At 35.1% G+C, this 26,476-nt stretch overlaps 4 protein-coding genes and 1 long non-coding RNA gene across 9 annotated transcripts in view; 2 read left to right on the top strand and 3 right to left on the bottom strand.

Annotated features, from left to right (window-relative positions):
- Positions 1-75: 75 nt before the first annotated feature.
- nat15 (N-acetyltransferase 15 (GCN5-related, putative)) lies at positions 76-5,938 on the bottom strand. 3 transcript variants are annotated; one of them, XM_051886625.1, is made up of 7 exons: positions 5,694-5,928; positions 4,807-4,922; positions 4,594-4,723; positions 2,329-2,425; positions 1,970-2,204; positions 896-1,076; positions 76-797 (listed from the first exon to the last, which is right to left on the bottom strand). In XM_051886625.1, exons 2-6 carry the CDS (start codon positions 4,914-4,916, stop codon positions 920-922), a joined length of 729 nt encoding a protein of 242 aa, XP_051742585.1. In that variant the 5' UTR covers positions 4,917-4,922; positions 5,694-5,928; the 3' UTR covers positions 76-797; positions 896-919. The 3 variants fall into 3 exon arrangements, 2 of the variants coding, with proteins under 2 accessions (XP_051742585.1, XP_051742584.1); XM_051886624.1 differs by having other exon boundaries at positions 5,690-5,926; XR_007928832.1 differs by lacking the exon at positions 76-797 and having other exon boundaries at positions 897-1,076; positions 2,333-2,425; positions 5,690-5,938.
- Positions 5,939-6,944: 1,006 nt separating this feature from the next.
- On the top strand, positions 6,945-9,711 carry dnase1 (deoxyribonuclease I). The gene is made up of 9 exons (XM_051886623.1): positions 6,945-7,103; positions 7,307-7,445; positions 7,521-7,609; positions 7,688-7,774; positions 7,861-7,973; positions 8,727-8,839; positions 8,986-9,140; positions 9,221-9,314; positions 9,430-9,711. Exons 2-9 carry the CDS (start codon positions 7,308-7,310, stop codon positions 9,475-9,477), a joined length of 837 nt encoding a protein of 278 aa, XP_051742583.1. The 5' UTR covers positions 6,945-7,103; position 7,307; the 3' UTR covers positions 9,478-9,711.
- An 859-nt stretch (positions 9,712-10,570) lies between these two features.
- Positions 10,571-12,877, bottom strand: eci1 (enoyl-CoA delta isomerase 1). The gene is made up of 7 exons (XM_051886622.1): positions 12,721-12,877; positions 12,147-12,269; positions 11,894-12,021; positions 11,669-11,815; positions 11,436-11,557; positions 10,958-11,136; positions 10,571-10,868 (listed from the first exon to the last, which is right to left on the bottom strand). Exons 1-7 carry the CDS (start codon positions 12,761-12,763, stop codon positions 10,702-10,704), a joined length of 909 nt encoding a protein of 302 aa, XP_051742582.1. The 5' UTR covers positions 12,764-12,877; the 3' UTR covers positions 10,571-10,701.
- Positions 12,878-14,125: 1,248 nt separating this feature from the next.
- arhgdig (Rho GDP dissociation inhibitor (GDI) gamma) overlaps positions 14,126-26,476 on the bottom strand; it is a 31,446-nt gene continuing 19,095 nt past the window's right edge. For all 3 annotated transcript variants that reach the window (XM_051886627.1, XM_051886628.1, XM_051886626.1), the window contains exons 3-6: positions 24,811-24,894; positions 18,297-18,373; positions 17,488-17,551; positions 14,126-15,237 (exon numbers count right to left, since the gene is read on the bottom strand). In XM_051886627.1, the coding sequence (XP_051742587.1) occupies positions 15,032-15,237; positions 17,488-17,551; positions 18,297-18,373; positions 24,811-24,894 (431 nt within the window). In that variant the 3' untranslated portion in view covers positions 14,126-15,031. The remainder of the gene's footprint in view (positions 15,238-17,487; positions 17,552-18,296; positions 18,374-24,810; positions 24,895-26,476) is intronic.
- Positions 18,380-21,747, top strand: LOC127508556 (uncharacterized). The gene is made up of 2 exons (XR_007928833.1): positions 18,380-20,081; positions 20,745-21,747. It is a non-coding gene; the product is annotated as an uncharacterized LOC127508556 (long non-coding RNA).

Raw genomic sequence — 26,476 nt, 5'->3', positions numbered from 1 at the left:
TCAACAAAGACATCATGAATGGATGGTCAAACACGTAAATAGCATCTTTGATATTGTAATTTGTGTAACACAGCATCATTTTTCTCAAATATGTTTATTTTGTGTGTAAATCCCTGATTCACAGCAATATACCCAAATTCAAACATGTCTCCCCCACTACATTCATTTCCCCCTTTAAAAGAACAAAGTACATTGCAAGGAATGGCAGGATGTAATACTCTAGCTAAATTAAGATGATCTGAATTTAAAAGAGGTTTTCACATTTGCATTTGACATTAACAATACACATTTGGTGAGATGGATGGTTTTCTGTAACTGTGGCCTTTTTTGTCCCTTCACAGCAACACTACATTCATTGCCTCTGTGCAAATGTTATTTAAAAAAAAAAAAAAAAAATTAAACTTAAAACTGGGCGCTGAAATACATGCTTAGTGTCAAGGTGTTCCTGCACAAACAAAACTCAAGAGCTTGACATGGATGAAAATGACTAAATGAAAAAGTATGCATTCTTCTACCACCAAATCCTAAAATCATCTATATAGACCAGGCACAAATAAAAAAATCTATTTATATTAAAAATCTGGATAAACAATAGAATATTTCTACACAGCAGCAGAATTACAGGCATGAAGTGGAGAGTTTATATTAAAAGGGCAATCTACTAATGACAATGCATATATTAAAGTATGTATATAAAATGTACAAGTATAATACACTGCTCCAGACCAGAGAGAGTAGATATCAGTCTTCAGCAACCCAGGCATCTGATGTGACCCAAACAAATCAACATCTTCCACCTGATAAACAAGACATAATTATTGCTTAGAAGAAAATGAATGACACATTTACGAGTGGAAAGAGGTGATCTCATGAGAGGTGGATGAGTCAGGCTTACCCTGCACTGTTCTGACCTCAATCCTCACATGGTTCTGCTGTACTCAATGCCACTCTTGGAAGAGATGCCCGACCATGGCAGAAAGCTGCGCAGGAGATTCTGTGCTTGCCGGTAAATTCTCTGAGGAATAGAGCAGGGGCTCAGACTGGCCAGTGCCGAACCTATATGATGAATATAATCAGTGCTGCACGAGTCAAGGAACACTTTTTCTACTAGTTATTTATAGTTCAAATTCATGAAACTAGTATACCAAGGGACCTATGTTGTGTTTTTGGAGGTTACATTTTTACCCGACTGTTACACAATTGAGAATATACAATACTGTTCAAAAGTTTGGTATGGGTAATATTTAAATGCTTTTGAAAAGTCTCTCTTCTGCTCACCAAGGCTGAATTTATTTAAAAAATACAGCAAGTACAGCAATATTGTGAAATATTTTCTATTTTAATACATTTTAAAATGTAATTTACTCCTGTGATGTCAACGCTGAATTTTGAGCATCATTACTCCAGTCTTCAGTGTCACATGATCCTTCAGAAATCACTGATACAATGATTCACTGCTCAAGAAACATTTCTTATTATTATCAATGTTGAAAACAGTTGTGCTGCTTAATATTTTTGTGGAAACTGCTATACATTTGTCAAAAGGACAGCATTTATTTTCAACAATTTTTTGGGACATTGTACATTTCTGCACTGTCAATGTAATGTATCCTTGTTGAATAAAAGTGTTAATTACTTTAAAAAAAAAATTACTGACCCCAAACTTTTGAACAGTAGTGCAGTAAATAATAGTAGCATTTACATGTACATATGCACTATTGAAACATGCTAACTTTTTAAAATTTTGCTGAGAAAAGCTGTGCATGTGCAAACAATATTGGGAAAAAAAACCATGTAAAAAATATCATTAATACAAATTGGGTAAAATGATTTGGTATCATTAATAATAATTACACTTTTATCAGTCATCAACATACATGCAGCTCTAATTAATAATTGCCTTGAATATTCCCACTCATAGACAAATGCAACACAAGAACACAAATTCGTGAGATAAAGAAAAGGATATAAGATAGTCCATGGAGGATGTCCACCATTGATGTAAAGGACATAGGTGAAGCCATCCTTCAGCACTCCTCGTATCGAGTAATAATACGGTAAATAGTGGTGCTGTTTAAAGTCTCTGTTCTCATAAAAGTGAATGGCAGTGTTATTGGTGGTGAGCACATGCAGGTAGATGGCTTTACAATGGTCCTGTGCCGTGGTGGAGATGTGCTCCTTTAAACTGTCCAGCAACAAAGAGCCTGCAGAGAGAGACAAAGAGTTATAAGTGACTTTACAAACAGTTTGAATACAGTTCAAGTTTTATGAGGGGAAGCATATGTCATGGCAGACGTTACACAACAGCACACAAACGTCACCTCTCACCTACTCCATGTTTTCGAAACTCTTTCACGACTCCTAAACTCAGGATGTACGCAACTTGAGTGTCAACAGGAAAGCTGGAGGCCAAGATGTCTCCATCCTGATGGAGAGAAATATACACTGAGTTAGCAACACAGACGATTAGCTGGTATAATATACTGGAAAAAAAACAAATTATGATTTCAATTTCATTGTTACTGAAACATATTGAGAATGTTAAGAGATATTTTAAAGGGTTAAGTTTTTTAAAGAAGTCTCTTATGCTCACCAAGTCTGCATGAATTTGATCAAAAATATAGTAAAAACAGTGAAACATTATTACAATTTAAAATAACTTTTTATTTTAATATATTTCAAAATGTATTTTATTTCTGTAATTAATTTCTTCATTATTATTAGTTGGAAATGGTTGTGCTGCTTAATGAAGTTTAAAGAGAAAAAAAGTTCAAGAAAAGTAATTTTTAACATTATAAATGTTACTTTAATGTCACTTTTGATCCATTTAATTAGTCCTTGTTTAATAAAATAATTTAGGATCATTCAGGTAGGGATGCAAACGGCCGGAAACTTTAGAAAGTTTACAAAAATCCAGGAAAGTTTCCAGAAATTCTGCAAAGTTTCCGGAAATTTTCTGCCCATTTGCATCCCTACATTCAGGACCATTTGAACTCGCACTACTAGATTCAGAATTTTCTACCCCAATGCTGTAAAAATGTTCAACACAAAACAACATTAAAGTGTTAGTTCACCCAAAAATGAAAATTCTGTCATTTATTACTTACCCTCATGTCGTTTCACACCTGTAAGACCTTCGTTCATCTTCAAAAATTAAGATATTTTTCATAAAATCTGATGGCTCAGTGAGGCCTACATTGCCAGCAAGAGAATTAACATTTTCAATGCCCAGAAAGCTACTGAAGACATATTTAAAAATTCATGTGACTACAGTGGTTCAACCTTAATGTTATGAAGCGACGAGGATACTTTTTGTGCACCAAAAAAACTGAATAATGACTTTATTCAACAATGTCTAGTGATGGGCGATTTCAAAACACTGCTTCATGAAGCTTCGAAGCTTTACGAATCTTTTGTTTTGATTCAGTGGTTCAGAGCGCATATCAAACTGCCAAAGTCACGCCCCCCAGTGGTGAACCACTGAAATTCCGAAACACTTACGTAACAAAGCCTCGTTTACTGAAATCACGTGACTTTGGCACTACGAATCCCTGATTCGAAACAAAAGATTCGTAAGCTTCATGAAGCAGTGTTTTGAAATCACCCATCACTAGATATTGTCATAATTGTCAATATTGTTTTTTTGGCGCAAAAAAAGTATCCTTGTCACTTCATAACATTAAGGTTGAACCACTGTAGTCACATGAACTGTTTTAAATACGTCTTTAGTAACTTTCTGGGCATTGAAAGTGTTAATTATCTTGCTGGCAATGCAGGCCTCACTGAGCCATCGGATTTTATCAAAAATATCTAAATTTGTGTTCCGAAGATGAAAGAAGGTCTTACGGGTGTAGAACAACATGAGGGTGAGTAATAAATGACAGGTTTTTCATTTTTTGGGTGAATGAACCCTTTAATGTGTAATAACATCAATAACAACACTGGATCATACACTTCCACTCTTGCAACCTGATCTTTTACCAATTTCTTTATGCAAGTTTTATTCTATTTTTGCACATAGCAATACTGTCTACTTTATTCTATGTTGTCTATAGTCTGTGGAGAAACATTCAAGTAAGATTTCTATTGTACTTCATACGTGGAACTCGTACATACGACAGTAAACAACTCTGATATGCTAACTATGCATGGGCCTAAATAGTTCTTAAAAGTAAACAGTAATATCTAACTTACATAATATATAAGCACTTTTGAGAACAGCCAGTGACTGCAAGTTTTAGTATAACTGTACTATGAAGAGGTAAAATCCTTTCTAATGAAGGTCAAATCCTTCGCTACATGCAGAAATTTAGTCTGTAACCTAATTAATCACCTGCTATAAAAAGGCTTTGGATATGTCAGATGATTTTAATTATTATCCTTTACATCAAAGCTCCAGAGGAACTATTCTTCATGGCCAAAGTAATTTTTTTCTCATCTAAACATTTATTATTCATATTATAAAACACTGTGAACAAACTTGTGCCAAGTAAAGCATAGAATGTATTTCACCACAATAATATTATATTATAACAAGTGTTATTTTATTCTGAACCTTGAGTTTTTCCTCTAAAATGCATATGCAAGTCATACCTCTTTGTGCACTTTCGTTCTGCTTTTTATTTCTGCCACAATCATCCCCACAATTCCACCTCTATAGGTGGCAGCCAGAGAGAAGAACTTCTTATTTGATGTGATGTCATGGTACCATGAGTCTGGATACCTAAAACACAAACAAACAAATAACAGGGTGTGTTAGTGTTATACTTGACACATATAAAATGTTTATTTGGTTCAAGCACTCACTCAATGGGAAACCACTCTCCACAGAGCACTTTTATTCTCTCTATGTCATCGTGGCAGAGTAGGCGGAGCTTTATTTCACTGAGGGCGGTGGTAGGCACCACGTCGGTCATTCACACCTGAAAGCACATTTACATTTCATCAATTAAGATGAACAATTCAGTAGTGCTTAACATACATGTCAGTTTGAAAACCATTACTTTTGTTGAATCAGCCCATTGTGTGTTAAAAGATGTTAATGGAACATCTGTGTACAAATTGTTGCCAATAACTTGGTTTCAAAAGCTTTTAGCCACTTGTTTAATATGATCTCACTACCAGTAAAGTAGCTACTCTCAGGAGAAACGTGATGACAGTAAACAGAAAGTAGCATGTTTTCTCTTAACTCAAATGTTGTCATTTGTAAAGAAAAAGAGAAACAAGATGTTAAAGTTAATGTATAAACTTTTGCCATAATAAATAAGCAAATGAAAATGTTATGTTGAACAAATACCCATCACAACTGACACTATATTAGTGACACATAAAGAGGTATCAGTTACAGTAACCTCATTGTAATCTATTAAAACATAATGGACAGCAAACTACATTTAAAACACTGTTGAGTAATTGTATACACGCACAAATAGCCGTAAAACAGAAAGACAACAATCATAATCTCAAAAGCTAGCAGCTAGTTAGTACCTCTGCCTGTCAAAATACATAGACATGGATTTTTTTTTAACCAACTAAAATAATAATTAGAAGATTTTAAAAAGTATAATAGCATGATGTGGGAACGCAGTTCATTCAAATAATCAAACTGTCAGTCGCGTTTCCTTGATATGTTTACATGCTAACCGCTACATGCAGAAATCATTAGCTGGCATGCGAAATAATTCCTAACCTGCCTAGTTTCACCGCTTGGATAAGCAGAAGGATATGTAGTCGTTTCCTTTTATTGCCGTGGAGAATGTTCACTGCTGCAGTAGCATGGCGATAATGTGTAAATTTGTGTCCTGGATGGAGATGACACATTCAGTCAACGACTCAATTTGCGCTTTGTAATGCATTAGCGTAGCCGTTAGCACTTCGACAAACTCCAGGCAGACACTTCCGGTCCTTTCCGTTCCGTTCCGGAATCAGCCGAAAGCCACCGAAGTTCCCTTGACGTGCCTTCGAGACGAGACAAGATTTACAATTTGATCTTCATAAAGAATTATACATTGTTAAACTTTATGGAAATTCTTTGTAATGTCCCGGCTATACATTACCAGATAGTCAGTAGTAGTAGTAGTTGTTGTTGTTGTTGTTGTTATTATTTTGTCGTTCAAAATGCTATCTTGTATGTTAATATTTCTATTTGTATGTTAATGTTTCTTTTCTTGTATGTCTTTTGAAACATGTTGCAATGCTCGACTGTTTTATTTTATTTTTTTAAAAGTCGGGGGGGGAAAACGATTTGAACTTTTAAATAGGACTATATTTTGTAAAGACTTGCCTTTACAGAATTGTAAGATATGTATATGCAACATATTATTACCAAAAATAAAACAAACTTTTGTATGGTTTCAATTTCTAAGCATCCGACCAATTAACAATGTACGGTAGGCTACACATAAAATGAAACAGCCAACAAAAGTATACACAATTCACATAAAAACAAAAGTATATATAATCCATCTATATTTATATATTAAGTGTATTTAAGTGGCACACGGACATGCATGTATATTATGATTGGCAAACACATAAAGCGCCCCCTATTGTACGGAAGTTGGATTACTTTAAGGGAGAGTGGGCTCGGTTAACAGCAAGGGGTCATTTGAGCCTTTCAATGTCAGAGCAGATAATAATAGTTTCTTGCTGATGACAAACAAATGAATTTTAAATAGGCTTTCTATGCAAAATCTTTACAATCAAATGAATATTGGGAAATGTATATGAACAGTTACATAGTACAATGCAGAGATTCTGACCCTATAACAAGAGATCATTGTTTTTTTTTTAAAAAAAAGGTCCTCCTTGAATACCGAGGTACAGCAGCCAGCTACAAAATAAATATTTTTTAAATACATCTGTCAAGCCACCTGTTTAAAGTTACATTAGACTTTGTCTTATCGCCCATCTGTTTATTTCCCAGGGATAAAGTGAGTGAGTCTTTACACAGTAGTGGTAAATAAAAACTCTCTAGAATATGTGATACCACTTTTATTCCCTGAGAGAAGGACTTGCTGAGGTAGAGTATACAAAGGCTCCTTGGTGCAAAAAGGCTTTCTCCGCGTTCTCACGGCACACGTGAAAGCAGAAAACAGCAGCAGGTAAAGCTATTTTTATTGCAAAGTCTCAAAAAACTGTCTAAACGAATGCATATTTATAGTAGAGTACTATTTACTACACATTAGTTGCATTGTTTTTTAAAGATTCAAATTGACAGTGCTAATCTGTCTCAGTCTCAGATATGATTAACTACTGTCTAATGCAGCATGTCTGAATATGTTTTCATTTTCATCTCGATATACAGCATGAAGATTATTACCACTTTAAGTGTGCTCCTGGTATCTGTCCACATTGGAAACTCCTTTCTGATTGGAGCATTCAACATCAAATCCTTCGGGGACACAAAAGCATCCAATGCCACTCTGCTTAACATCATTACCAAAGTGAGCGACACCCACAGAATACCCATATAATACTTACACCCTCTCGTTTGGTAACCTTAGTATTGTGTTTGTTAGGTAGTACACCGGTATGACATTGTACTCATCCAAGAGGTGAGAGACTCTGATCTCTCTGCAACTAAAAAACTGATGGAAAGTGTAAATGGGTAAGTTGTGTTACTTAAAGTCTATAAGTTACAGTATTTATTTGAATAAAAATAAATAAATATTATTTTCTTTATCAGAGGTTCCTCTCCTTATGAGTATCAGTACATTGTAAGTGAGCCCCTGGGTAGAAGCACCTACAAAGAGAGATATCTCTTTATTTACAGGTAACACTTATCATATAAGTCTGTATTTATGTGTACTAATATGTGTACTTGTGGTAAATGAATAATTACACTTTTATTCTCATCAGGCGTCAGTCAGTGTCCGTTTCAAACAGCTTCCAGTATGATGATGGATGTGAATCCTGTGGAACTGATACTTTCAACAGAGAGCCCTTTGTTGTGAGGTTCTCCGCTAATACAGGTGGAGGTCCCAGTTCATAGTGAAAAAAGTTACCAGTAATACAGTTCCTCTGAGGTTAAGAGCCACTTTAAAAGCCACAGTGAAAATGAAAGGGAATGTGATTTTCCATATTTATAGCTGAATACACACTACCATTCAAAAGTTTGGGGTCAGTAAGATTTAAAAATAAATAAATAAATAAAAAAAATAAAAAAAAATAAATGTAAGCTAAATTTTTCAGCACGGATGCATGAAATTGATCAAAAGTGCTGAAAAAGTTTTTACATTATTGTTACAAATGATTTGTATTTCAATTAAATGGTGCTGTTTCTATTCATCAAAGAAACCTTGAAAAAAATGTATCACCGTTTCCACAAAAATATTAAGCAGCACAACTGAAAATTAATTGATAAATAATTGATTGATAATTGTTTCTTGAGCAGCAAATCAGCATATTAGAATGATTTCTGATGGATCATGTGACCCAAACCTTTGAATAGTAGTGTACATTGTATTTATAATGCAATTTTGATTGTATTTGGAAAATATTATTTATATAGAGTTGTTAAGGGAAAGGATATCAATTATTAATTTACAGCTCACAGTGACACTAAACAACTTTCTAACACACTTGCACATTTTTATCAATGAGAAATGCCTTTTCTTCCTCAGCAGAGACTGAGATGTACTAGAAAAATCACTATTTGAAATATTTCCAATAAAAACTGAAAATTTTTTGAATACTGAGTCCTAACAAGTCTTTCTTTTCCATAGCTGTCCGGGACTTTGCCCTTATTCCCCAGCATACGTCTCCTGAAGTCGCTGTGCAGGAAATTGATGCTCTGCATGATGTCGTCTTGGATACTAGACAACGTTGGAACACAAATGTAACTATACTGAGGAATAGTGTACTGTATATGAGCCTCATGGACACAGATGCTTCAATTTAATTGAATTATTTGATCATCACTTATAACTATGCTAATATAAAGTATGATTTAGGGGATTTGTAACATTTCATATTTAATTTCAGAACATCATGCTTTTGGGAGACTTCAATGCTGGCTGTAGCTACGTGTCAAATTCGAATTGGTCAAAAATACGACTCCGCACTGACCAAAGTTACACCTGGCTCATCCCTGACAGTGCGGATACAACCGTCACAAACACACACTGCCCTTATGACAGGTAGGGAAGACATCACTAGCTATTTAGCTGGATCAGATAAACCTATGCTATGTAATGACTCATTATATGCTTGATAAAAGGATTGTGGTCACCTCTGACATGATGAAAGGAGTGTCCCCTGGATCAGCACAGGTCTTTGACTTCATGGAAGCCCATGGATTGAGCCAGAGCTGGGTGAGGACAGATTTTGCCCCATTGGGATTATAACATTAAACCGAAGGATCTCTCTAGAGACTGAGTTATTGCTGAGTGTATTCATCTGTCTGAAGTGTTCATGTCTCTCTCACAGGGCCTGGCAGTGAGCGATCACTTTCCAGTTGAGGTCAAGCTCATGTGAAAAACATCAAGGTTGTTCCCTCACAGCAGATATACACTGCTTGTAACACTTGGTGAGAATAAAAAGAAATCATTTGCTTTAACGAATAATTGTACAATATCACACTATAGCTGTAGCGAATGCATAAGTGAATGTTTGCATTTGCAGTTTTAAAAAAACAATTTGTCCACAAGACCATTTAAAATGAGCTAGTAAAGGCAACAGTTGATTAAAAATTCACTCAAGTCATCATGAGATCAAAATGGTCAATTCTTTTTTTTTTTATGGAATACTGCAGTGTTTATTAATGTTTTTTTTTTTGTGCACATCATTATTCTTTTAAATTCTTGAGCATTTGTAATATTTAAACAAAAAAAACTTTTCCCACTTGCAGCAACATCTCTTCTCTGATAACATGTTTACTGGTGTGGGACAACCTGTCACTCACATGAAATCACAAAAATAGCAAACTTCAACCATCCAATCAATTACCAATGGACACAATGAAGTCCCGTCCAATTTTTTTGTCTTGATTGAGAAGCTGTTTCACTCGGATACATGTCACAATAGGGAAGAAAAGACTATCGACAAGAATACCTTTTGTGTGCAAAAACAAAACAATTTCTTCTCTTCCCTGTCATTCTTCTACGCAGTTGAATGTGTCTTCAGCGTAAACTGCGTAGGAGAATGACAGGGAAGAGAAGAAATTGTTGAATAAAGTAGTTATTTTTGTTTTGTTTTTGCACACTAAAAGTATTCTCGACGCTTCATAACATTAAGGTTGAACCACTGTAGTCACATGGACTATTTTAACAATGACTTTAGTACTTTTCTGGACCTCTAAAGGTGCAAAGATGTTGCTGCCTATGTGTGGTTCAGAAACCCTCGGATTTCATCAAAAATATCTTAATTTTAGTTCCGAAGATGAACGAAGGTCTTACAGGTGTGGAAGGACATGAGGGTGAGGATGAACTAACCCTTTAAAAGAAATGGCAACCAGTTACTTGCAACCATATACACATATGTAAATTTTTAATCTAAAATCTTGATGTTAAATAAAAAAAAAAAGTTAAATAGACAAGTTATATGTCATCTACATGCTAATAAGATCCCATTTTGGTTTTAAAAGATTTTATTTACAATCAAAAGTTATCCTCTGGTAACAAAAGAGAGGACAATGTGATACGCAGTGACACTGATGTGCTACATAAAGGCAATGTCAACAACAGGCACATGTTCTGCTCCTCAAGACTTCCTCTTCTTCAGCATCTGCATGTACACCCCAAGAGACTTCTGGATGGAGTCTTTGGTGGTGAAACTGACGAAGTTTGTGATGTCGGCTTCTCTGTTCGCAAGAAGTTTGTCTATGGTGGGTTTTCTCATCATGGACTTACTTATCTGACGGGCATGATCTGTGTGCAAAAAACAGTATACATGAACAAAATGTACTAACAATAACAGGCAGAAATATTGTATTTTGGAGCAAGCTATTACTATTTACCTGGGATGGCCAACCATTTAGTCATGGTCTCAGTAGCTTTGCTGAGAACTTTATCCTCAGGAACAAGCTCATCCACCAGACCGACCTTCAGGGCTTCAGGAGTACTGTACAGTAAACCGAGCTGAAGACCCTTCTCGGTTTCTCTATGGCCCACAACGTTTAACATGGTGTCCTTAAACCTGATTTACAAAATCTCCATTTATTACCATCCTGTTTTACAGTAGGTATGTATACAGTACATGCACTCATTTTGTCACTTCGAATAAATCCAATCGGATTTCAGATTACTTTGCAATCAGATTTACATATTCACAGGCATCACATGTATTCTGAAACAAAACGTCAGGGCATTCACAGTGCCCAGTCAGTGAGTTTATAACCAAAGAAAACCACCGTGATAATGTCACCAGAGCTACCGTGAGAATAAAATGAGATGCAAAAAACAAGAACACAGCAAATACACAGCAATAGCACTTACCAAAAAGGTGCAACTATACCAAGTTGAGTTTCATTCAGACCAATGCTATAGCGAGGGTTATCGGCCATGATCCTGTAGTCACAACACAAAGCCAACAAACAGCCACCTGCAGGACTGGAGCCCTAAAAACAGAACAATTCATTCATTCGTTAACTAAAAATTTGACTTTATAAGAATACTTTACCTAAACCAGCCTGGTATTAGAAAACAGAAGGCTATCTAGTGACACTCACATTGATTGCGGCAATTGTGACCTTGGTGGACCCATAAAGCTTAAGCCATGCGTCCTGTACAGCCTTCCAAAATTCTGCGTAGTGCTCTGGGTTCTTCTGATACATTTCCAAAATATCTAGGCCTGCAGAAAACACCTTCGGCTGGGCCTATAACAAAAACCGCACTGTCAATGAAACGAACAGACAAACTGGATTCTACTAAAGCAGATGTTTCTGTTGACTTACAGATGTTATGATCACACCTCTGCAGCCTCTGTCCAGCTCAAGTTTTTCCAAATTAATAGCAAACTCAGTCAAAAAGTCAAGACTGAGGCTGTTGACCGGAGGACTTTGGAACTGCATTATAGCAACACCTGTGAGAATATTAAATCATTATAACAGGAAAAAAAAGATTTTCTACAAAATACTTTTTTGATAAATGTATAGTTGCAAAGCAGTAAACCCATTATTAATGCACATTATGTATTAAAATTCTCACCATTACTGCTATCCAGGTCCACTTTAATTTTTGAGGATGATGAATATTTGTTTGAAGATACAAAGTATTGCAGAGCACAGGTTCTCCCATAACTGCAGTTTCCAGACAGCAGTGATACAAATCCTGCAAGAGAAATATCTAATATTTTACATATGTAAAACTAAAAGCCAAGATATTTTCGCAGTGCATTTATCTGACTATTGGTTACACCTCTGTAAGCATGTACTGTACCATGCACGAGCACAGTGTTGTATTTCCCAGTGTGAATAAGCTGTGCCCTTATTAAAGGACACGATTTGTAAAAAGTAAAAAAGTTAGCACCAAAACAACACCTAACATGATACGTGTCATTATATGTTGATTTTCTGCTTTCTACAACATATAGATTAATTCAATAACTAATGATTTCTTGAAAACTATAAGAAGGCGTTGTTGACAACTCTTTTGTGGTCCGCTGACCTTCGTCCTAATTCCTTAATGAATGCATTGCTACTGCATATTACATTCAAAATAAAACAAGGTCACTGCACTACAGAAAACAGCAAAAGCTTCAGATAAGGCAAAACACACCTACCAGAGGGGGTGAATTTGGTACAGCGTCTTAATACTGATGACATCTTGTCAGCTGAAGAGATAATGCTAAATTGCTAAATGTAAACTTCACCTCTTATGCACACGTGTTGCCAGATCTCACTAGAAATACAGGTAAGCTACATTGACAAAACATACTCAAAATAAGTAACTTTCCCCAAAATAACATCTTTGCATCTTTCTGCAAAGAAAATATCTTTTTTTATAAATTTTTATTTTTAAAAAATATATATGTTTTACTACAACTGGCCATATTTATTAGCGACTTCATGAAAACTCCAGTTGAAAAACGCTTTAAATGGAGGACATGGCAACACTGCGACGTTAGACAGTATGTGTGGCTGGTGAGTACGTCGATCATTCAGAGAGCCAATCAGCAAAGACGTACGTAAAAGTTGTTTATTATGATTGGACACCTTGGTAAGTGGTACAGGTTGTGGCAGATTTAATCAAGTAAGCGATAGCGTGGTTTGATTTATCATCTACTGAACAAATATTAACTTTTCCATGTACTTTTTTTAGCTTCTATTTCTGTTTTGTTGTTTGAAGCAATAAAAAAGAAACTGTTCATTGCCAGCCATTACTGCTACATGCACATGTTGTGCATTTGATAAATTGACTTGATGTGCCTAATCACACAGGCATTTACTCTAGTAGTACATGAACTACACTACATTTGAAACAAGATATACAAATAAGGACAAGCCAAACTTTATTAAAAATACAAGATGAAAAGTTATGACAATTCAGAAGCGATAGAATCTATTTTTAGCAAATGAATCAGTCAGCTGAAAAAATTTGCCCTGACTAAATCTTACATTACTGCTTGCTGCAGCCGCCATTACATCACACTGAACCCCCTAATTAACATGTTTTTTTAATCATGCAATAGACTACAAGTAGACTAATGATAACATCCAATTGTGAGGACATTGCATCAGTCACAATATGAATTTGAGAAAATATACATAATGTGCAGATATTTTGAAAAATGTTGAGGATTTCATTTGATCAAATACATTTTAATCATATTTTGTGGAGTCACACAGTTATCAAAAATTACAATTCACACACACACGCACACAAAAACTCTCAGCTAATCTTTTGTGTGCTCTCTTATTTGTCTTATAAGCTCACAGTTAATGATGATTTAGCATTTGTCTCCCTCATAAAGGCATTATAATGCACATGCAAGTTATACATTTCCTGTGGCATTTATTACCTTTCTTCAAGAAATCTTATTCTGTGGAAACAGTAAAATCTGATCATTTCTGCAGAGTATTTCTGAATACAATAGTGCAGTAGAGAATTGTTCAAGATATGCGCATGTCAGATAATAACATCAGAGATGGAGATGGAAGTGTAATGCAACAGTATCAACAGGCATATAAACAAGAAAATTTATTTATTTTGGAATGTCAAAAAAAAAAAAAAAAAAAAATCAGAGACAATCTAATATCAAAGCTAGATGGAGGACAGTTACAGACACCTGGACAGAGATGAACAGATCTTGAACCATTTTGGGGGAATGAGGAGGGTGCTTGACTATGGGCTTCAGTGATGGTGGGCTCCCAGCTGAAAAGACCAGCAGATGTCACATTTCAGAGCCTGGTATGCCAATCAGGCTTCCTAACTAGACTAAACAGTAAAGACAAGTGAACCAGCTTCTCCAGAAATGCTGTTTGACCAGCTAAGTTTTGCTGGCGAACAGCCAATCAACTTCATACTGGTCTAAGTTGGTCTTTTCAGCAGGGGATAATGCTCAGAAATACCTTTTGGACAAGCAACACTTAGTACAAACCACTTCCTACACATGTATTTATCAGTTAACAGCAGGCTGATTACATCATCAATACAAGAAAATAGCCATAGCAGACACGATGGCCTCACATTCAAACATGCACTGATTTGGTCATGGGCTCTGTAAAGAACTCTAAATGCATTGCAAGAATACAGACATCGTAATATTTACATTTACAGTTTACACTAACCTGAGAGTACAGGCATGAGTAATTTCATTTGTAGGTTATACCGTTGTTATATCTATTACAAAGTACTAAGTCACCTCTAATACCCTGCCAGTCACTGTATGTCCTCACCGTTGATTACACTTAATATGTAATATCATCTTCATTATTTTAAGGTTTTTGTTATATGACTAATTCTTATTTAACCATTTGCAAAGTCAACTTCAGCTGCATATCTACCAAGCCTAAGTCTCTGTTTTAACATTAGTCATAAATTGGGTATTTTGCTATGCATCTGGGAGAGAGAGAGACAGAGGAAGAACCTCTTTACTCTGCACTGTCCCAGTCTTTTTTGATATTCAGGTTCCACTCCCACGACAGATGGTCTGTCTTGTCGTCATCTGTGAAGTAGGATTTGATGTGGTAGCTTCCCCGAACAATCATGCCCTTTGGAGCCTCCTCCACCGGGGTGAGAAACTCGTGCTCCTCAGCTCTCGGACCGTAGCTGCCAACCATGTACACTGCCTTATCCACTACAGGTAAAAAATATAAAAAAAAAAAAAAACAATGAGATTTTTTTTTTTTTTTGTGTGTGTGTGTGTCTTTTGATGAAAATATATTTTAAATTTAGTAAATATTTTGTGTCATATTCATTAATATGACATTTATGTGCAAAATAGCATGACAGTCCATCTTACATCAGTTTTGAGTGCCACATGTATGCAATCTTGTTTCCGCCATGGAATAAAAAAAAATTAAAAATGTAACTGCGACTTTTTATCTCACAATTATGGCTTTGTTTTTTCAAAATTTTGAATTTATCTTACAATTCTGACTTCATAACTCGCATTTGTAAGTTTATCTCTCACAATTCTGAGAGAAAAAAGGTCACAATTTGGACTTTCTTCTCACAATTGCGAGTTTATATTTTGCAGTTCTGACTTTTTCTTCTTCTCAGAATTGTAAGATATAAACTCGGAATTGCGAGAGGAAAAGTTAGAATTGTGGGATACAACCTCACAATTAAAAAAAAGGTAATTTTTACTTTTTATCTCACAATTCTGACCCTTTTTTTTATTGCAATTATGAGTTTATATATAGTTATGAGGAAAAAAAGTCTGAATTGTGAGATAAAAAGTTGCTATTATCTTTTATATTTTTTATTCTATGATGGAAACAAGCTTCCATACACATGTGAGATGGGGGTGGCTCCTAAAACTGATTGGTCAAAAGTTGATTGATTGGTTCCCCCACCAGTAAACTGTCCAATGGCATTTTTTAACCTGACTGACAAATGGATAAAATAAAGCATTTGGCAAAACAACAACAACAAAAAGCAAATAAACTTTTTAAAATGTCAATTTATTTGTTAATTGTTGTTTAAAAATGATTTATTAATTTATTTAATTAAAAGAGGAATACAATTATGTATTAATTTAGTATTTTATAATTATAACTACTTTTTAAACATGAATTAAATAAACCATTTTAAATATGCCTATTAATAAAAAGATGTAAAAGTGGTTTATTTATTTACATTTTTATGTTTGAATTTATACACTGAAGTGTCACACCTAGTCCTCCTTATACCTCAAGTGGGTCAATCATCGAGATTACTGACTATGATTGTTATTGTTAATATTTTGCGTCGTTACTTTTTTCATGTCATATTTTTGTTAACAGCACGTTTTAATTAAAAATGTTCAATTATCGTCATGACACAGTTTTCTTAAATGTTGACAAATCTATAAACCCCTTCTTAACAAACATTAAATGAACATTTCTGTCATTTATTACTCACCCTCATGTTGTTCTACACCCGTAAGACCTTCGTTCATCTTCAGAACACAAATTAAGATATTTTTGATAAAATCCGATGGCTCTGTGAGGCCTGCATTGACAGCAAGATAATTAACACTTTCAATGTCTAGAAAGGTACTAAAGACGTATTTAAAACAGTTAATGTCAGTTCAGTGGTTCAACCTTAATATTATGAAGTGACGAGAATACTATTTGTGTGCCAAAAAAACAAAATAACGAATCAGTGGTTCAGAGCACCAAAATCACGATTTCAGTAAACGAGGCTTCGTTACATCATAAGTGTTTCGAAATTTCAATAGTTCACGCGACTTTGGCAGTTTGATACACGCTCCGAACCACTGATTCGAAACAAAAGATTCGTAAAGCTTTGAAATCGCCCATCACTAGATATTGTTAAAAAGTCGTTATTTTGTTTTTTTGGCTCACAAAGTATTCTCGTCGCTTTATAATATTAAGGTTGAACCACTGTAGTCACATGAACTGTTTTAAATAAAATAAACTGTTTCTGGGCATCTGAAAATGTTAATTATCTTGCTGGCAATGCAGGCCTCACTGGGCCATCGGATTTTATCAAAAATATCTTTATTTTGTGTTCCGTAGATGAACTAAGGTCTTACGGGTGTGGAACGACATGATGGTGAGTAATTAATGACAGAATTTTCATTTTTGGGTGAACTAACCCTTTAACACTGATTCAGATCTTTCGTTTATATAATATCAGATCAATCAAAGTGCTATGTTGGTATAAAATAATCTCAGGATTTGACCCAAAACATGACATATGAATATAAGCGAAATGTGTTTATCAGATAGTACTTTCAAAAGGGAACATAGATGTTTATTTAGATCACACACATTAAAACAGTACATGTGTGTTTAAAGATATCCATACACCCTTGACTCAAACACGTCCAGCGCCAAGCAAGGCCAACATTTAAATTCATGAATACAGATGCTCTTACTTCTGATTCCTTTCCTGTAGGTCAGATGCACATATTTCAGTCCAGACACGATGTCCCTGTTGACCTAATGGGAACAGATGGAATGAATTAGAATAAATATTAATTTAACATATCATTTTCGTTCTCAAGACATTTAACCTGTTGTAGCACACAGTCGCCAGCAGAGGTCCTGTTAGATCCTTGAACATTTAGAAATTCACTCCAGGGAATACCCAGAATTTGCAATGAAATTAAGTTACTGTCTATTTTAGTATATTTAGGCATGAACTATAATGTTATTTTATCTTCTGCATGAAGCTAAATCGAGCACTTCTTTCCTGATTAATCATGGGATAGAAGGATATTGTTGGATACAAGAAACGGCATTTTGCGGGAACATGATCTGGTATGACTCGCAGTTCTTGAGAAAATTGTTACAAAACACAAAAACATTTCAGCATCACCCATATTGTGAAGCAAAAAAAAAAATACACAAACCCACTTTATGCTTACATGGTACCCCAAACTGTTTATAAATATTTTAAGTGTGTTATTTTTAGGAAATTTTAGCCTGGGAAAGGGTGTCCGTGTGTATTTCTGATCAAGATAGGAAATAAACAATCTATCCACTTGCATTTCATATCTACATGCTCTGAGCCTCACTGAAACAATATTGTAAAACTAGCCTTATTTTTACAATACCTCAGAATAATACATTTTTAGATAAATAAATACACAACAGTATTCTTAGACCACAGTATAAAAGACTAACCACAACTGCAGACTGTTTTATTCTATTTTTATGCTCAACAATCTAATTTATTTTTTACCTTGAAGTGGATTTTCACCCTGTAGTCCACTCCCTCCTTCATGGTGAAGTTCGTCTTCTTCAAAGCATCGAGGTTACCTAGGTAAAAAATAAATAAAAAAGCAGAGAAAGAAAAAATCAGCCAAAGTGAAATAAAGTGGAATTGTGCATAATCAGTGTTGGGGTAACGCATTACAAGTAACGAGAGTTACGTAATCAGATTACTTTTTTGAGTAACTGCTACAGTAACACATTACTTTAAATTTACAACAAAATATCTGAGTTACTTTTTTAAATAAGTAACGGAAGTACTTTGTTTTCCCATTTATAGTCTGACACCTCTCCTGTCCTCGTGTTGAAAGAAATCGTGAGAAAGGTGCATCCTATTTTCTGCAATCCAAAATGGCAGCACAGCTAAAAAGTTTGTTTGAGCTGCGCCCTCTACCGTACAAGCGCAGATTTGCATTTCCTTCAGTGTTAAACTTATTCATTTCACTTTTGGTGTGAAAGAGCCTTTACATTTGCCAAAAATAGAACTCTTTTTTGTTGTTGTTGTTGTTATTAAAAAACACAAGCAAGCCCAATGAGAAAAAGTACCGAAAGTAGTGCAACACATTACTTTCCATAAAAAGTAACTAAGTAATGCAATTAGTTACTTTTTTAGGGAGTAACGCAATATTGTAACACATTACTTTTAAGAGTAACTGGTTATAATCACATTTTTAAAGAAATATAACAGAAATCAATTAATATCGTAGTTGTAAATGTGAGCCTTTTGTGTTGCAGGTTGCATCCTTTTGCTTGTAGTTCAACTGAGTTCAATGCAAAGAGCTTCCTTACAAAAGTGCAACTGCTGCGTTATCAATTTATCCCTTGAATATGCCCTAAGTGCTTTGTAATGGATACTGAAAGAGACCAGGGAGGAAGGAGAAATCGGAGATTGATACAATGAGCAACATCAATGATGATTTGTGGCTCATTCACATGATGCCAAATGCCAGACTGTGTTCATTAGTGTCTTTAACATTAATACTATTTTTAGGCTTTATCATCTAATGGCTCTGGAACACGGCTTGGACATTCTCCATCTTGAAGTGGATTCTCTGCATGTGCTGACATGTGATATCACAGTTAATATAACAGAAGCTGCATCAAACCCTCTCAAAACCTTTTCTACATCACAAAGATGAAATCCCTTATCTGTAATTGACTAAATCTAGCTCTAATAATCACTTTAATAACATAATCCTGATTGGACAAGAGGATTAGTCCATGTCTGCGACGTTAAATCTTGGGGTCTGTGATCTCCTTATGACATGCTGATTAGCTCCACTTACATGTAAATTAGATTGTCCGTACACATTACATATATACACACATTTACGCTACTGTTTAAAAGGTTGCAATCTGTAAATTTATTTATTTATTTATTGTAGATGTGTGTTCTTTTCTTCCCTGTGCTTAAAGATTCAGGAGGTGTTGGTTGGTTATGAACACAGTTTGCTGAAGATGTAGCTGGTATGCCGTTTGTATGACTCCCACACAGCAGTGAGAGAGCATAGATGGAGATGGATAATATGGAAGATCCCAGCGGAGGCTCTAGCAGTCTGGAGGAGCTGCAATCTGGCAAGAGGTGAGAATAAGAGCGGCCCGTTCCACCCTCACTCCCACTGCTGCAGCGTTCAACACAGACACCTCATCACCATCAACATAACTCACTGAATCTCGCTTCACTAAAAGATCCGTTTCCTACATTGCCAAGAAAGGACAAAACAGTTCTGAATTTTGCATCCTTCTAAATGTGATGGTAAGTTGGCTGATTACTTTATATTTGCACAGGACAGCTCATAATAAGACCCAAAAAATATTTTAAAAAATTATTGGAATTTTAATGGTTAAAGACTGTGAAAATGCTACGGTTTATTGTTTATTTATTATTTTATTAATTATTAAACATTAAGTTCCTTTACTGTATTTGGTGAAAAACTGTAATAAATATACATGACATTTCATGTAATTTGAATGTAAAATACTGTAAATTACAAGTGAAAAACAATATACAGTAATAATTTACAGTGAAAAAAACATATTGACATTCCCAAAATTGTGTGTGACATTTGATGTTTTTTCATTTAAATAATGGTTTCTTCTTAGTTTTTTGTTATCAGTTATGTACATTACTGTTAAATGAATGTTTATTGCATTATTTTAGTATTGTGTGTTACCATGATGGTGTTTTGTGTGCCTATATACTAGTATTTACTTCAGCTTGTGGAAAAGCTACTTGTGATGAACCTTGATTCGTCATGTTGTTTTTTCTTTACCACCTGTTTTTTGGTGTTTGTCAGTGTATTATAAAGGTACAAAACAAATTTTGGTACTTCAGTAGGTTGATATATTAACATTTTCAGTTGAAAATGTTTATATGAAATATATTTGAAACTGACAGTTTTTTTTTTTTACAATACAGATAAAGAGCCGACTGGGTTAAGAGTGCATCCTCTGCGCTTTATTCACATCTCTCTCAAAAGGGATGCGACAAACACTGCAAAATATTCAACTGCTCATATGTGGACTATTCGGATTCAATTAAGAGCGCTGTGATAAGGTCTGGCTTCCTGCTGCTCTAATCTGAACGTCAGCAGAGCAGAACTTCTGCAGTCACGCTGAGTGCTTTTCTAGTCTGAGTGCAGTCAGGTTCTGCTCCCCACCTTCATCCACTTCTAACTGTCACAGTATTTTTCCTTCACTGCGTGTCGGCCCAGTCACATCCATCAAAAACTCAGTCTGGTTAGCGTTACATCCCAGTGGACGTCCCACTGTGAGGTGCCGTGCTTGGCTGTCACTTACAGCAGGACTCTGGCACATCTGTGTTACTGATCACAGATCTCTAATGTGCTCCTGCTTACAGCTCAGGAATGATATTTTATGCTGTTTATCTGCAGTTTCTTGTATAGTGAAAAGTGTTTACTCTATATTTATTGACTGGCGTGAATTTACAACTGCAGCATGGTATTTCATTGCAAAATATAACATTTCATTTAATATACAGTACTCTTCCATTCAAAAGTTTGGGATGAGAAAAACTTTTCATGCTTTTGAAGGAAGAGTCTTATGCTCACCATGGCTACATTTATTTGATCAAAAATACAGTAAAACAGCAATATTGTGAACTATTATTACAATTTAAAATAACTTTTCTATTTTAATATATTTTAAAAGGTAATTTATTCCTTGACAAAGCTGAGTTTTCAGCATCATTACTCCAGTCTTCAGTGTCACATGATCCTTCGGAAATCATTTTGATATGATGATTTGCTGCTCAAGAAACATTTCTTATTATTTTTACTTGGAAATGGATGTGCTGCTTAATCAAGTGTGGAAGTTTTTTTTTTTTTTTTCAGGACACTTTCATGAACAATGTTTGGAAGAATGGCATTTATTTGAAATAGAAAACTTTTGTAACATTATAAGTGTCTTTACTATCATTTTGATCAATTTAATGTGTCCTTGCTAAAAAAAAACCTTTTAAACGGTAGTGTAAGTAGTCTGGATCACACTAGAAGAGAATATTATTACTAGAAAAAAAGTTTGATGACAGTGCTTTCTGATTTTATCAACAATAATGAAAATGAGACCTTTTAATAAGAATTAAATGGGAAAAAGAGATGAAGACAAATTTACATAAAATAAGAAAAATAATGAACTGAACTAAAAATGTCAACCATGACTAAAACAAAAAAAAAGTACACTGATCTGAACCCCTTTGTCTTAAGTTACATGGTTTTAAAGGGATAGTTCACATAAAAATGAAAATTATCCCATGATTTACTCACCCTCAAGACATCCTAGGTGTATATGACTATCTTCTTTCAGTCAAACACAATCAAAGTTATATTAAAAATATCCAAGCTTTATAAGGTGAATGAATGGTAACCAAAGTCCAAAAAAGCACATCCATCCATCATGAAAGTAATCCATACGGGTCCAGGGGTTTAATAAAGGCCTTCTGAAGTGAAGCGATGCGTTTTTGTAAGAAAAATATTCATATTTATAACTTTATAAACCAGAATTACTGGCTTCCATACACGAGTCAATTCTGGCTGAAGAGTAAAATTTGACCAGACGCATAAGGCATTGATGAACGCAGAAGCGCAGAGGAGAGAGCAAAACAAAACACAGGTCATGAATTAGATGTCTAAAATGAGAATTTTTAAAGAGAAATGTCAGAGGGGCTTGAGTTTGTTGCCCAGCCCTATTTGTCTAAACCGCGAAAGGAGTCTACTCATACCTAAGCTTACGCTACTCCTACATCCTACATCCCACGCCAAAACTCATCTTTCTCATGAATGCGCGGATGGACATTACTGGAAGCTAGTGATTACAGTCTATAAAGTTATAAATATGGATATTTTTCTTACAAAAACGCATCGCTTCAGAAGGCCTTTATTAACCTCCTAAAGCCGTATGGATTACTTTTATGATGGGCTTCAAAATCACTGTTACTATTCACTCCCATTATAAAGCTTGGAAGAGCCGGAATATTTTTAAATATAACTCTGATTATGTTTGACTGAAAGAAGAAAGTCATATAGGATGGCTTGAAGGTGAGTAAATTATGGGATAATTTTCATTTTTGGGTAAACTAAATATTTAAATCTACAATGAGCATTAACCAGCCATTAGGCCACCAATAAACACTGTTTTGTTCCTCTTATTTCAGTGCAGAGGTAATTTAAGAATAAAAGTTGCTAAACAGGAAGTCCACACACACAAAAGCGCAACAATGTACTCTGTGTTAAGAGGGCAACGCCTTCCTGTACCAACTCAAACCACAAGTCACTTCTGGTTTTGTTCTAAAAGAGGAAACGTGTTGCTGCAGAGGTTTTACGCTGTCAACAATGTTACAGATTTTATATCTAAAAAGGGCTTCTTACTTTAAAGCTCTGACTTAAACAGTCCAGTATCATCCCATTGCCTAGCAACCAGGTGACCTTTTGCCGTATTCCCATTGTTAAAGGGAGAAATACACTGTTGAACCGGCCGAGGGCAAAGGAGGGTGGCAGAAACCTGCTCTGACCGGTTACATGGTTACATACAGCAGTGTATGTTGATTTGTGTTGCAGATCTCCATCTCCTGCCTGCTTGCATGATATTGGCTGGCAGGGGAAGGAATGACATCATCCCTCTGAAGGCAGGGGAGCTGAAGCATTAGAATGCAGTGCAGAGCTACTGAGGCTCTGTCAATAGTGTCAACTAAGCAAATGTCCTTCCAGCTCTTGACCAGCAGCCTTTGTGTGGATAAAACCACAGATCACAGATTCAACCCACTTACCTCAACCCACACAACTATTATCTTACCAATAATTACACAAAAAATATAAGTTGGATGCTTTGCATTTGAAATAGGGGTGTCAATGTCAGTGTTGTTATTGTTAAATAAAACTAAAACTGATAAAAATCATTTAAATAAAATAAAAATTAGATTAAAAAAATAGTAAAAGCTATATAGAAATATTAAAAAGCACAACAAAATTAATAAAACTCAAATTTAAAAAAATAGAAGCTCAATGAAAATATTAATAAATACTATAATAGTATTTATAAAACAGTTAGTTCCTGTCCTTGATTCAGATTGGTCAATAATGACCGCTTCACCCACAGTTCTGTTTATCACTACACAACACCCTTGGCAACCACTCTTAGCAACGTAAACATATGTTTGTTCTCAGTTGATATTGATCATTGAAGCTTACTGTATTATGTAGAAGAGTATTGTGATAAAGAGATTGAGTGAGCGAGTGTATTACTTGCATTCAGATTTAGCATTTTCCTTCAGGTCAGTCCTATGTTCATAATAAAAAATCTGTTTAAATGTCCAATGTATTATCTTGTCCTTTTAACAGTTAAGGGGTTTTCCCGTGACTGACAGCGCTAGTCAAAGCATTTGTCAGTTGCGTCTTGTTCCGTGTTCACAACAATTCAGTCTTTTCAATGTAAAAGTCTTCGCTACTGACTGATACACTCATAAAGACAGTCTTGACTCTTTGCCACCATCTAATGTGGCATTAGATGTAAGTTACATGTAATAATGTAACTTCTGTTGCTGTTCACGGTCAGGGACTATTTTTTCTGGTGGAAGGAAGGCTTTAATACATATTTTTGGCTTTAATATTTGTATTGTGTGGTAACCGTTTTATAAAAGCAATAAGGTAACTCAAGGCTAGTGCTGTATCGTGAATAAGTCAATAACAATGGCCTTCAGCCGTGACTTATTCATGATACAGCACAGCCTCTCGTACATTATTGCTTACATAAATAATAGTCAATGTAGTGTATTATTTTAGTACAATTAATATATAAAAAATGTGTGTAAAATAATAAAAATAATGTATTACAGTAAAACAATAGGGATTGTCACAGTAAGTATTAGTATCTGATTAATCTGAATAAATAAAATTATATTTTTGAATCGGCTGACAGCCCTCATTTTAAATGGCTGAATCATGTTGACTAGTTTTTCTTGTGAGACTCACCTGTCAGATCCATGGTGATGGGTCCAGGGGCCTGGTCACACATCAGAGTCAGCCGGGTCACCTGAACATTAGGAATGGTGGGATCTGCAATGCAATAAATAAAACAGGTAAGAAACAGCAAACTGTCTCCTCTGCATTTATTATTGAACCATACGTAAACTACTGTACCTATAGGATAAACCCACTTATCCATCAGAACAGCCTTTTTTTCCTTAGTGCATAAACAATAAGAAATAGGCAACCAATATGACTGGGTTTAATATTCTCAGCATGCAGTGAAGCTGCATCCCTTTTAGACCAAGATGATTTGCTGGTTAAATAACAGTTCTGAAGCAAATGTCTGTGATGCTTGTCTGCACTAAGTTCCCCACCACAAAATTGGGACTTTAAGTGTAATTGCTTAGAAAAAAAGCAATAGTACACATCTTCCACACAATTTGAAGTATCATTCTCCAAGCCGATTCATCCACACATTCATCATGTGTCTCAGGCCACAGGGAAGATACTTAGACTGGACTAAATAGAGTAAAAATAGGGAGGGGGAAACAGGGCTTTCACGTGCACCTGCAACGCACTGGCCAGTCAGTGTGTAAATAAGACACATTAATCATCTCAGATATGTGTGGACTAACATCATCAGTTCAGGTTTGTGGAAAGACAGGTTTCTCCAGCCATACAACTCGCACTCACTTCCTTTGTTTTATCTGTTACCAATATAAAAAGCTGTGTTCCAAAACGTGAGCTGACTCAATGCCTACTGCCTACAGCACTCAATCGGTCATGGAACCTCATACATGACTTTGAGGTAACACTTTATATAGGCACCAGATGAATAAAGTTCCTCACAGGAAACATTACTAACAATCGGTTTTAATAGAGTTTGCAAGTTGCTAAGCTAACAAGATGATACTAAAATAACAATACAAATAAAAATACATATAAAAAAAAAAAAAAAAATACACAAATATTGGTTAAAACTGATTTCGATTGAGTTTGAGTTAGCATGTTGCTAAGCTAATGGGATGATACTCTAATAACTCAAACACATATAAAAAAAATACACAAATATTGGGCGAAATGATTTTAACTGAGTTTGATGTTAGCATGTTGCTAAGCTAACAGGACAATACTTCAATAACTCATAAACATAAACAAAAATACACACAAATCTGGGGTAAAATAGTTTGATGTTAGCATATTGCTAAGAAATATTACTCTATGAGCAAAAGTAACAAATATTGGTTAACTGACCATTTTGAATTACAATGATCTATTTTTCTACTTTTTGGATCATCATAGAAAATTAGAAATTGAAAAAAAAAAAAAAAAGTATCTTAAAAGAAAGCATAATTAAGTTGCCTATCTTTGGAACAGCCTTTGTGTCAGGAAAGCGCCAACAATTCTTTAAAATGCAGCTCACTAGGTTTGCAGTGTCTTTTACAGCTACAGTGTCTTACACAAACATAATCACCTTCATTATAAGATAAAGAGGCATTTAAAGTCTTGTCAGTCACTGTTGCTAATGAGCCAACATGTATTCCCTCCCTAGTTTCTTGTGTCCATAGGAGCTCTGGCCATTACAGAAATAGATCAGGCCTGTCAGGATTTAGGTGGACACAGAGCCGCTGCAGGTTAGTGACCCCAGCATGCAGTCTCAGCACATTTA

Source organism: Ctenopharyngodon idella, chromosome 3 (assembly GCF_019924925.1).
Source record: "Ctenopharyngodon idella isolate HZGC_01 chromosome 3, HZGC01, whole genome shotgun sequence".
In the NCBI taxonomy this organism is placed as follows: Eukaryota; Metazoa; Chordata; class Actinopteri; order Cypriniformes; family Xenocyprididae; genus Ctenopharyngodon; species Ctenopharyngodon idella.
This window is presented reverse-complemented; position numbering and strand designations above follow the sequence as displayed.

What these genes read in the sequence shown, in the direction of transcription:
- nat15 (XM_051886625.1), bottom strand. Translation starts at nt 4,916, where the DNA reads ATGACCGACGTGGTGCCTACCACCGCCCTCAGTGAAATAAAGCTCCGC. An exon ending in GGAGAGTGGTTTCCCATTGA is followed by an intron (nt 4,724 to 4,806) that starts GTGAGTGCTTGA and finishes TTTGTGTTTTAG; the next exon opens with GTATCCAGACTCATGGTACC. An exon ending in CATCCTCCATGGACTATCTT is followed by an intron (nt 1,077 to 1,969) that starts ATATCCTTTTCT and finishes CTCGTGCAGCAC; the next exon opens with TGATTATATTCATCATATAG.
- dnase1 (XM_051886623.1), top strand. Translation starts at nt 7,308, where the DNA reads ATGAAGATTATTACCACTTTAAGTGTGCTCCTGGTATCTGTCCACATT. An exon ending in CTGATGGAAAGTGTAAATGG is followed by an intron (nt 7,610 to 7,687) that starts GTAAGTTGTGTT and finishes TTTCTTTATCAG; the next exon opens with AGGTTCCTCTCCTTATGAGT. An exon ending in ATGGATTGAGCCAGAGCTGG is followed by an intron (nt 9,315 to 9,429) that starts GTGAGGACAGAT and finishes TCTCTCTCACAG; the next exon opens with GGCCTGGCAGTGAGCGATCA.
- eci1 (XM_051886622.1), bottom strand. Translation starts at nt 12,763, where the DNA reads ATGTCATCAGTATTAAGACGCTGTACCAAATTCACCCCCTCTG. An exon ending in TACCAAATTCACCCCCTCTG is followed by an intron (nt 12,270 to 12,720) that starts GTAGGTGTGTTT and finishes TTTCTCTTGCAG; the next exon opens with GATTTGTATCACTGCTGTCT. An exon ending in TCACAATTGCCGCAATCAAT is followed by an intron (nt 11,558 to 11,668) that starts GTGAGTGTCACT and finishes TTCTGTTTTTAG; the next exon opens with GGCTCCAGTCCTGCAGGTGG.